At 37.7% G+C, this 10,779-nt stretch overlaps 1 protein-coding gene and 1 pseudogene across 1 annotated transcript in view; one reads left to right on the top strand and one right to left on the bottom strand.

Moving 5' to 3' along the window:
* Nucleotides 1-2,135, top strand: part of LOC102855283 — an 11,668-nt pseudogene extending 9,533 nt beyond the window's left edge.
* The window catches only part of STXBP3 (syntaxin binding protein 3), an 87,054-nt gene that overhangs the window by 23,396 nt on the left and 52,879 nt on the right, over nt 1-10,779 (bottom strand). The window contains exons 10-13 of the mRNA XM_006882499.1: nt 10,249-10,344; nt 10,053-10,110; nt 3,169-3,234; nt 2,317-2,397 (exon numbers count right to left, since the gene is read on the bottom strand). Of these exons, the coding sequence (XP_006882561.1) occupies nt 2,317-2,397; nt 3,169-3,234; nt 10,053-10,110; nt 10,249-10,344 (301 nt within the window). The remainder of the gene's footprint in view (nt 1-2,316; nt 2,398-3,168; nt 3,235-10,052; nt 10,111-10,248; nt 10,345-10,779) is intronic.

The following is a 10,779-nucleotide window of genomic DNA, read 5'->3' as shown; positions in this document are numbered from 1 at the left end:
AAAAAATTAAAAAAAAAGAATATATACTGCTAATAATTTTCATACTGACTACACATCAACATAATATTTTGGATGCACTAAGAATAAGGCATACTATAAAAAAATAACCTCCTTTTTTAATTTTTTAATATACCTAGCAAAATTTACAATTACATATGTTTTCATTATTTTTAGTAGCCAGTACTAATCTAAATAGCTGAGATATCATACAAAAAGCTTCATAAAACAGCAAAATGTGCTTACACAGTGTTCCCAGAAAAAGTTCTGCAAACAATACTACCCCATACCATGCTTCAAAAACCTGAAACATCCCCATCAGCCAGCAAAACAAGTCACAGATTAGGAGGGGCTGCTTGTTAGGTTCTGTGTAATTACATATTACTGGCACTTGATGAAGCAGTGTTTACATGTTTGGCTACTAAACAAAAAGCTGACAGTTTGAACCTACCAGCTGCTCCACAAGAGAGTCTATTTCTGAGACAGTTACTTGTTAATATTATGGGGTATGTACAAAAATGCTGTGGGTTTTTTGTGCCTCTCTCATCCTGGTTTACAATTCTCCCCAAATAATTGGTCAGGCTACAAATTGCTATAGGGTGATTAGTTTGCTAGGCAGGTGACTAATTTCCAAGGACTGATTAGTTACATAAATGGCTTTCAAAGTTTGATAGTCTTCTGTTATCTGCATAAATAATTTGTAATTCACCCAACGGTACTGGTCAGTTTATAATCTACCTAAAAATCTGGTCAGTTTTAAGAAAGACACTGGGAGCTCTGGTGACCGAGTGGTAAAAAAACTGCACTGAAGTCCCAAAGGCATGTGGTTCAGCTGCTCCGTGGGAGAAAGACAGGCAATCTCCTCCTATGTGATTTATTTTCTCTGAAACCCACTGGAGGGTAAGCTATGGGTCAGTTCTGACTCGAAAGTACACAACAAGGAAAAGGACACACTTTGAAATGGACAAGGAGTTTTTCTCAATAAGGAGTCAATCTCAAAGAGAGACTTCCTAATCTTATTTCTATTTTACTCCACCCCTCTATCAACAAAAGCCTGAAGAGAAGTGTGTTCCTTGGGCCCAGGATCCCCGTGGGAAGAACCTCTTAGACCCAGGTAAAAGAACTGTAATACAGGTTAAACCGTTGTCGCAAATGACGGCAAATGTGTTTCTAAGCACGGTCATGAATTTAAAAGTGTGCAGCAATGTGTTAAGGGCTGAAACATTGAGCTGATAATAGAGGACCAGAAGATGCCCAGTAGCAGCAAGAACAGTCAGGGCCATAACAGTAGGTAAGTTGGCAGCAGTGGGGAGAGTTGGCCCATGAAGTAAAACTAGGCACCTCTAGGCAAGAGGTCAGCAACAGAGCTCGACACTTCTCTCCAGCAGGAGATTACCAATGGAACTGTATGCTCCATAAAGGAAAAGCAACTACAGTATAGGGTCATTGCAGGCACAGTTACCAATCAGAGTACGTCTCAGCAGATACCTTAGTTGCTAAGCACTGAAACACTAAGGTAAAAAGGAGATTGATCCTTCGGGGACCAAGAGAAGGCACACAAAGGCTTGTGCCTATATCACATAAATGTTGTCCATAAAAATTTTTCCTTGAGAGCTGTTGTAATGCCTATCTAATGCCAGCACTAGTTTCGAGTTGTCCCATAGCTGCTAGTTGGGAGTTTGCCAACAAACAAAAAGCCAGAGCTTGCCAAGAAAAGCACTAAGAGGGACCAAGCAAACAGTCATATCACCTCTGACCTGATCTGGTGGCAAACCTGCTGAGAGACACACACCTGCTGGCAACTGATTCATGAAGTGATACAGAAACAGACACAGGTAATTTAGGAAAGAAGAATGGGTTCCCTTCTAGACCTACTGGTTCCTTTCCTATGATGCAAAGTGGAGATGAGGGAAAACAGTTCACATCAAATCCGTTTCTGTTTACAGCCCTCCTTCTATAGATAATAATGACTCAATTGACAACACTCTGAAAAGCATCTGTGGGTGTGACCCAGTCAGAACCGAGAATTGAGCCCTTTTCCTAGCAGTCTCATGACTCCTTGGCATTTAGTGGTACAACCTGTGTGTATAATGCACAAGCTTCAGTGAGTAATAACATATTACACACTTCCTAGGTAGGTGCCCCTTTAAGCCAGAGCCTTTGCTGAGCAAAAAGTGAGGTTGTTTTTTTTCTCTAATGAACGCAAAAAATAATTTTACTGGAAATGCATCTGCATCCTGGGAAAAAAGTCAGGTTTTAATTTACAAATTCCTTCTTGAAATCTATTATAAACACAGGCATGTCCAACTCTACACATACCTGCTCAGTTTTGCAGAGCTTCTCTATATTAGGCTGGAACTTTGACATGCAGTCTTCTGCCAAGTTAAGATGGACAACTTGCTGGAAAAAAGATGGAACAAATCATTTAAAACATTTTTATTCTTTCTGTTTAAATGGGTAATGTATACTTTTGAGGGGCTTTAAAAAAAGGAAGCTATATTTAAGCAAGGGAAATAGCAAGACAAAGTAAAAAAGAATTTACATGATATATAGGCAGCAATCAATAAGGAAAAACAGAATGGAAGGATTGAATTAGTACTGAGTTTGCGAGTAATTAAAAAAAATGTGCAGGGAGAATAGTAAGGGCCATAAAGCCCACCAGAAAAGCATGAATTTATATTACTACTGATTCTTGTTTAAGGTGAAACATGACTTAAAAAAATGTGTCAAGATTATTTTTAGAGTGATTCTTAGAAAGACTAGAGTAGTAAAAATTAGTTTACCTGCCCACACAACTTACCTGCTTCTAATTTTATTAATTTAAAAGCATTAGTTTAAAGAAATATGCACTATCACAACCATTAATCATTCCAGTGTGGAATTTACTTACCATGTGCACAAACAGCTTGTTTTTGTTTTTTTTTTGTTAAAGATAAAAATCTACAAGAAGTTTAAGTTGTATTTGAATATATAAAGGATAAATCCATATAATGTTATTGAGAAGCTTAGATATTTGGTGCATTTTTTTCTTACCCAAAGTAAGGCTTTAGTAGACAACCAATACCAAGTATTCTAATGGCACACACACTGGCAAGTCTGACTACAGGAATGGAGGAACCAATAAGTTTTTTTTTAAAAAAAAATTGAAGGTATTTAAACAATATAGTTTACCTTAGTAATCTGTTTTCGGAAATGGGGCATCTTTTTCATCAGTTGAGTAAGAGCACTAAGTGATGTCTAGGAAAAACCAAACAATTTTTAAAGTCAATTTGTGATTCAGTTATTTTATATTACAATTTTTAAATCCTGAAGTTTTAAACATTACCAAATCTTGGCAAATTTAAAAACAAAGTCAACAATAGAATCAGACAAAATAATATTCCATTGTGGGAATGTACCATTTTCTCAATCCATTCATTTATGGTTGGGCATTTGGTTTGTTTCCATGTTCTTGCGATGGTGAATAATGCTGCTATGCACATTGGTGTACAAATCTCAGTTTGTGCCGCAGTTCTCATATTCTCAGGGTGTATTCCAAGTAGTGGAATAGCTGGGCCATATGGAATTTCTATGTTCAGCTTTTTGAGGAAGTGCAAACTGCCTTCCAGAATGGTTGCACCATTTTACAATCCTACCAAAAATGTTTAAAAGTTCCTTTCTCACCACATCCTCTCCAACATCTATTACTTGCTGCCCTATTAAACTTTGCTACTCTTACTGGAGTGAGATGGTACCTCATTGTGGTTTTCATTTGCATCTCTCTTATTTACACAGTGGAATACTATGCAGCATGCAGGAGCAATAACTTTGTAAATTATTACCTAATTTGGGAGGGACTGGAGAACATTATGCTGAGTGAACTAACTCAGTCCCACAAGAATAAACATTGTATAAAATCATTATTGTAGAATAAGTATAAGGACCCAGGAGGGGAGGGAGAGGCTGGAAGCAGAGGCATGTAGATGTGCAAGGGGAAGGGGGCACTAATCCTAGGGTTGTACAATTTGATGGGGGAGGGGGTGAGGAAAATGGAATGAATTCGTTCAAATCTGTATTCAAATTGTGTAAGTAAACTAGTAGAGAATAAAAAAGAACCAGACAAAATAAATATAATTTGTTCTCAAGGAATGATAATAATAATAAATAGCTCATAGTGGAGTTGTTTGAACAATGGAAAGCAAAGAAGGTTATTTGCATTTATCCTGGCCTTTTCCTTTGAAACATTTCTCAACAGTGGAAGGAAACCGAATTCAAGCAGAAAGCAAAAGAGAAGGAAGAAAAGCTCAGCAGTTGAGGCTACCAATGTAGAGTACAGGGAGCTCTGGCTTAGTGGGAAGGAACTGCACTGTCAACAGCTGCTTTGCAGGAGTAAGGATAATCTTCTCCCATGCCATTTACTTCCTCTTCCTCTGAGAACCCACTAAGGGGTCAGTTCTGATTCAGTGGTACTCAACAACAACGCAGAGTTGGGGGGGCAGGTACTAGAAGAGTTCAGTGTATATTCATGTTATATAATAAATCTGAATGACTGTATAAAACACAATGTGAATGAAGGAGAGTGTCAAATACAATATATATGAACTTAGTAAGCAAATCATTATAAAATAAAATTTTTAAGAAATTCAGCAATACCACAATATGCATGAAATCCTAGGCTAAATCATAATCCATACATATGCAAGGCAATACTGTGGAAGATGAAGCAAAGAATAACTTCTAAGAGTGTGGTACATAGCTAGAAAATGGACACAGATTTTGGGAGGCTTCACAGTGTTAAGGAAACACTGGCATTCTGACCTAAAGAAAGAGGGGTGAGTAATCTAACTTGTAGTAACTAGGACTAACATAAAACAAAAGTCTCAACAGAATCAAGGGGATTTATCAGCAAGTTAACTATCTGCTAAAATAAAATGCAATACTTCATTAAGAATATAGAACTTTGGAGGGCATTATGCTGAGTGAACTAACTTAATCCCACAAGGAAAAATATTGTATAAAAACCTTAACGTAGAACGAGTATATGGATCCAAAGTGGGGAGAGTGGAAGCAGAGGGATGAGGATGTCCTGGGTGAGGGGTTATTAATAACGGAGTTGTACGATTTTATGGGTTGGGGGTTGAGGGAAATTGGAAGAATCTGTTCTGGAAAACAATGTATATGAAATTTAGAAATAAACTAGTATTAAAAAAAAAAGAATTTTTTTTTAAAAAATAAAAAACTCCAATTGCTCTGTGGCAATTGCTTCCCACGAGATTTACAGCCTCTGAAAATCCACTGAAGAGTCAGCTATGAGTCAATTCCTACTCCATGGCACATTCCAGCAGAGTGTAATATACTGAGTGAAATAAGTCAGTCACAAAAGAACAAAGACTATTCTCAAAAGCTAAAGAAAGGTTTACAGGCAGAATGATTTTTGGATGTTTAGCAGGGATGGAAAAGGAGAGAGAGGGGAGTGATGATAGGTGAAGGGAAAGGCAGTATAAAGCAACTGGCTCCTGAGAGAGTGTAAGCATTGTAATTAACATGATAAAACAAAAATGGTATGCGAGTGATAAAACGCAAAACCAACATGCTTGACAAACTTTCACTCAAATCACACTGAAAAAATAAAAGTGAATATTTTTAAAGTTACAGGGGCAGGGGATAAGACTATATAGAACTTTCCAATGTATCGTCAGAGCAGATTATCCGAGAGGCTGGGCTCTATGAGGAGAAGCGTGGCGTTAGGATTGGTGGACGATCTATCAACAATCTGCGTTATGCAGATGACACAACCTTGCTCGCTGAAACTGAGGAGGACCTCATGCACTTACTGCAGAGGGTCAAGGACTGCAGCCTTCAGTATGGATTGAGGCTCAATGTCAAGAAGACAAAGATTCTCACCACTGGACCAATTGGTAGCATCAGGATGGATGGCGAAGAGATTGAGATTGTTCACAGCTTCAGTTTGCTCGGCTCCACAGTCAAAACTCTTGGCACCAGCAGCCAGGAAATAAAAAAATGTATTGCGATGGCAAAGTCTGCTGTTAGGAACCTCTCTAAAGTACTCAAGAGCAACGGTGTCTCTTTGGAGACGAAGGTGCGCCTGATACAGGCCATGGTCTTTGCAATCACTTGTTATGCATTAGAGAGCTGGACAATGACTGGGGAGGACAGAAGGAGAATTGGCACCTTTGAGCTGTGGTGCTGGAGAAGAATACTGAATGTACCATGGACTGCCAAGAAAACAAACAGACTGATCCTAGAGAGGGTTAAACCAGGCTACTCCTTGGAGGCAAAGATTCTGGGGCTTCGTCTGACATACTTTGGACATGCTGCAAGGAGAGACAGGTCTTTGGAGAGGTATATCATGCTGGGTAGAGGGACAGCGCAGGAGGGGAAGACCCTCTATGAGGTGGATTGATTCAGTGACTGGGGTAATTGGGATGGGTGTGTCAGAGGCAATGCGATTGGCACAGGATAGAGCAGGGTTTAGGGCTGTTGTACATAGGGTCGCTATGAGTCGCAAACACACGACGGCACATAACAACTACAATAACAATGTATCGTCTACAATGTCTAGAACATAATAAAAAACTAGACAAGTATTAAAAAGTAATTGACACTCAAGCAGACTCAAGTTGATCCAGACTTCAAAATAACACACTTATATTACAGAAGATAGAGGGAAAATATAGAATAAATGAAAACATAAAGCAATTTAACAGGAAATCAGTATTGAAAAAAAACCCCAATAATGGATGTCCTAGAAAATTAAATATAGCTGAAATGAAGAATAAAACAAATATTCATAGAGATTGTTGGCAGGAATGTAAAATAGCATAGTCATTTTGGAAAACAGTCTGGCACTTTCTTTCAAAGTTAAACATATATTTACCACAAGACCCAGCAATCCCATTCCTAGGTATTTACAAAAGTGAAGGAAATGTCTGTTCACACAAAAAGCTGAATGTTTATCGTGGCATTATTTATAACTGCTAACAGTTTGGAACAATACAAGTGTCCTGACAACCGTGAACAAGAAACTGTGGGGCCACCTACATGATTATAGATATCATCCATAAAATATGATTCAGAGGGAGTTCTGGTAGCCTAGTGGCAAGGAACTGCACTGCAACCCCAGAGGTACACAGTTCAAATCAACCAGATGTTCTGCTGGAGGAGGAGGGACAATCTCCCCCTGTACCAGTCAGATCCAATTTGGTGGTATACACATGCAAAATTTTTTTTTTTTAAAAAAAAGATTCCGGAATAAGAAATCAAAGTAGTACTATATGTAACAGGAATAATTCTCAAATGCATTATTCTAAATTAAAAAAGTCTTATTGTATTATTCCATTTACATGATGTTATGAAAAAGACAAAAACTATAGAGAGAAAACAGATCAATGGTTAACAAGGGGTAGAGGATGACAAGCAAAGTTGTTTGGAAAGGACATGGGTAATTTTTTAGGTAAAAAAATTGCTTTATTTCTTGATTAAAGTAGTTAAATACAGGAGCATTTGTCAAAAGCACCAAATCAAACTAGCTGTAAAGAAGCTCTATGACACTGATATGGCTAAGGTCAACACTCTGATTAGGCCTAATGGAGAGAAGAAGCCTAATGACTATGACGCTTTGGATGCTCCAACAAAATTTGGATCATCTAAATTGAGTTCAGCTGGCTAATTCTAAATATAATTTTTTCTCACCAAAAAACCACAGATAGTCTGCTGTCAGAGACCTCTCCAAGGTACTGAGGAGCAATGATGTCAGTCTGGAGATTAAGGTGCACCTGATATAGGCCATGATCTTTACCACTATTTGCTATGCTTCAGAGGGCTGGACACTGACTAGGGATGATAGAAGGAGAGTTAATGTCTTTGAGCTTTGGTGCTGGAGAAGAGTACTGAATTTACCATGGACTGCTAGGAGAACAAACAAGTTCATCCTAGAGAGAATGAAGCCAGGCTGCTTCTTGGAGGCAAGCATTCTGAAGCTTTGTCTGACATATTTTGGACATGTTGGAAGGCGGGACCAGTCCTTGGAGAGGGACATCATGCTTGGGAAAGTAGAGGGACAGCACAGGAGAGGAAGACCCTCAGTGAAATGGACTGATTCTATCACTGGGGCAACAGGGATAGGCGTGTTGGAGACAATAAGATTGGCAGGGGATAGAGCAGGGTTTAGGATTGTTTTACATAGGGTTGCTATGAGTTGCAAGAGATTCAACGGCACATAACAACAACTACTACTACAACAACAACAAATGTACATTAAAAATTTTTTAAACATATTAAGTGGATTTAAACAATAGACTGGATCAAACAGAACACAGAAGAAGGTGAATCAAGGTTAACAGAAAATAGTCAATTAAAGCAGAGAATGAAAAGGGGAAAAATAAAAAGAACAGAATATAAGAGATGCAGAATATGGTCAAATGCAATTAAGAGTCCAGAAAGATACAAAAGAGAAACATGAAAAATAATGACCAAAAATGTCATAAATCTTATGAAAATTATCAAATCTAGTGACACAAGTAACTCAGTAAAACCTAAGAAGGTTAAAAATCACATCATTGTCAGGCTTTGGTCAACCCGCTAAAATCAAAAGATATAGAAGTTAAAATCCTTAAAAAGACAGCTATCTTATTGAAAACCACAATTAAGACGAAAGCTGATCCTTTTAAAAAAATTGGTAGCTGGAAGGCAATGAATGTATATAAATCTTTAAACTGCTGAAAGGAAAAAAAAAAAAACAAAACCCCAAACCTCAACCTGTCAATTTTAAGTATTAAATCTAGCAAAAAAATCTGACATACTTTGGACATGTTGGAAGGCAGGACCAGTCCTTGGAGAGGGACATCATGCTTGGGAAAGTAGAGGGACAGTGCAGGAGAGGAAGACCCTCAATGAGATGGATTGATTCCATCATTGGGGTGGGGGAAAAAAAGTAAAATAAAGATATTCTCACACCTAAAAAGGAAGCTGTGATAATGCCTTCATCCTGGTGGCCTCATGGTAAGGAATTATGCTGCCAACCCAAAGGCACATGGCTCGAATCCACCAGCTGCTCCATGGCAAAAAGCTGGGCAATGGAATAAGTATGAGATATCATCTCACCCTAGTCAGAATTGCAAAATTTAACAGAACAGCAAGCAACAAATGCTGGCGAGGTTGTGGAGAAACTGGGACCCTTATTCACTGTTGGTGGGAGTGTAAAATGGTGCAACCACTGTGGAAGGTGGTGTGGCGCTTTCTCAAAAAGTTGCAAATAGAGACACCACTTGACCCAGCAATTCCACTACTGGGAATATACCCAAAAGAGACAATAACTGACATCCAAGCAGATATATGCACACCCATGTTCATTGCGGCTTTGTTCACAATAGCAAGGAGTTAGAAACAACCTAAGTGCCCATCAACAAACAAATGGATAGAGAAGATGTGGTATATTCACACAATGGAATACTATGCTGTATTGAAAAACAAGGAACTCATGCAATACTATTCAAAATGGGTGACCCTGGAGGACATTATGCTGAGTGAAGTATCTCAGTCACAAAAAGTCAAATACTGCATGGTGCCACTGTTGTAAAACAGGACTGATCTTGGGGTCGGGGAGAGACTGAGAAAGATGGGTTCAATAATGTATACTACATTGAAACAGATGAGGGGGAAAACTGTTTAAAAGGTAAATGTGATTAGTACTTTTGTCATGACAGGAGTCTAGAGCAAAGGCTGCATGGTGGAGTGGACCTGGGGGAGGGCTTGTAAAACAATGAAAGAATTTGTCTTTTACTTTTCCAAGAGGGTAGTGCACTAGGGGGGAGACGTGGGAAGGGAGAAAAGTGCAACAATGAATGAATGGAAATCCACAGTGTCTGTAAATTTTTACTGAAATTAACAATAAATTGAAGTTTAAAAAAAAAGCTGGGTAATGGCTGCACAAGAATGGATTTCTCTTCTTTGGTGTATATGAGAGATCTCCTAAGATTAAAAGTTAAATAAAACAAGAATTTGAAACTTTAAAATTTACCTTCATCATTATTTGAAAATAAAAATAAGATTCTTACCTTTCCTTCTGTTGCTTTCTTTGTTGATGAAATTTCTTTCATAAGCTTGGGAATTTCCCTGTCAAACGGTGAGATAATGACTTAAATTTTTAAGGTGCACAACTTTACTAAAGAAACTATTTTAATGTGATAAAATGTACTACTATTTATTTAGTGACTAAACAATACGTAATAAAACTTAAAAGGGATCACATACTCCAATACTACTGCAATATGCCAATGTCGAATCCTGACCCAAAGGTCATCGTCTTCTTCAAGGACTGCCTCCTTTTCTTTTCCATCAGTTTTATATCTACAAGTAGAAAGATACATGCAATTTTTAGATATCCACCCCCAAAAGTGGAAGAAATATTTTTGTAAGCAATTTTAACATAGAGTTCAAGAAAGCTGGATACTTAATATAGTTCATCCACAATTTTAAGAGGATAATAATACTGGCTCAAAACTAAGACACACTGGTATCTTTACACTAGAAAAAATTAAAGTGTTATGACTACCAACACATTTTCAATTTTCAACTGCAAATTTATCAGTCATCAGATTTTTCATTAGTTCAATAAAATTTTTTAAATAAAACAAAATTCAACATTCTATAATCAACTTTAAGAAAAATATGTAATATACTAAAGATGTACATATTAGCACAATTAAATGTTCTGGGATTCCCATTCTTCTCAGAGTCAGCCACAGTTTGTTATGATCCACACAGTCAAATGCCTTTGCATAA

This window comes from Elephantulus edwardii, unplaced genomic scaffold, assembly GCF_000299155.1.
Source record: "Elephantulus edwardii isolate Elephantulus edwardi_28Jun2011 unplaced genomic scaffold, EleEdw1.0 scaffold00020, whole genome shotgun sequence".
Classification (NCBI taxonomy): Eukaryota; Metazoa; Chordata; class Mammalia; order Macroscelidea; family Macroscelididae; genus Elephantulus; species Elephantulus edwardii.
The sequence above is the reverse complement of the archived record's forward strand: the minus strand, read 5'-3'. Positions and strand labels throughout refer to the sequence as shown.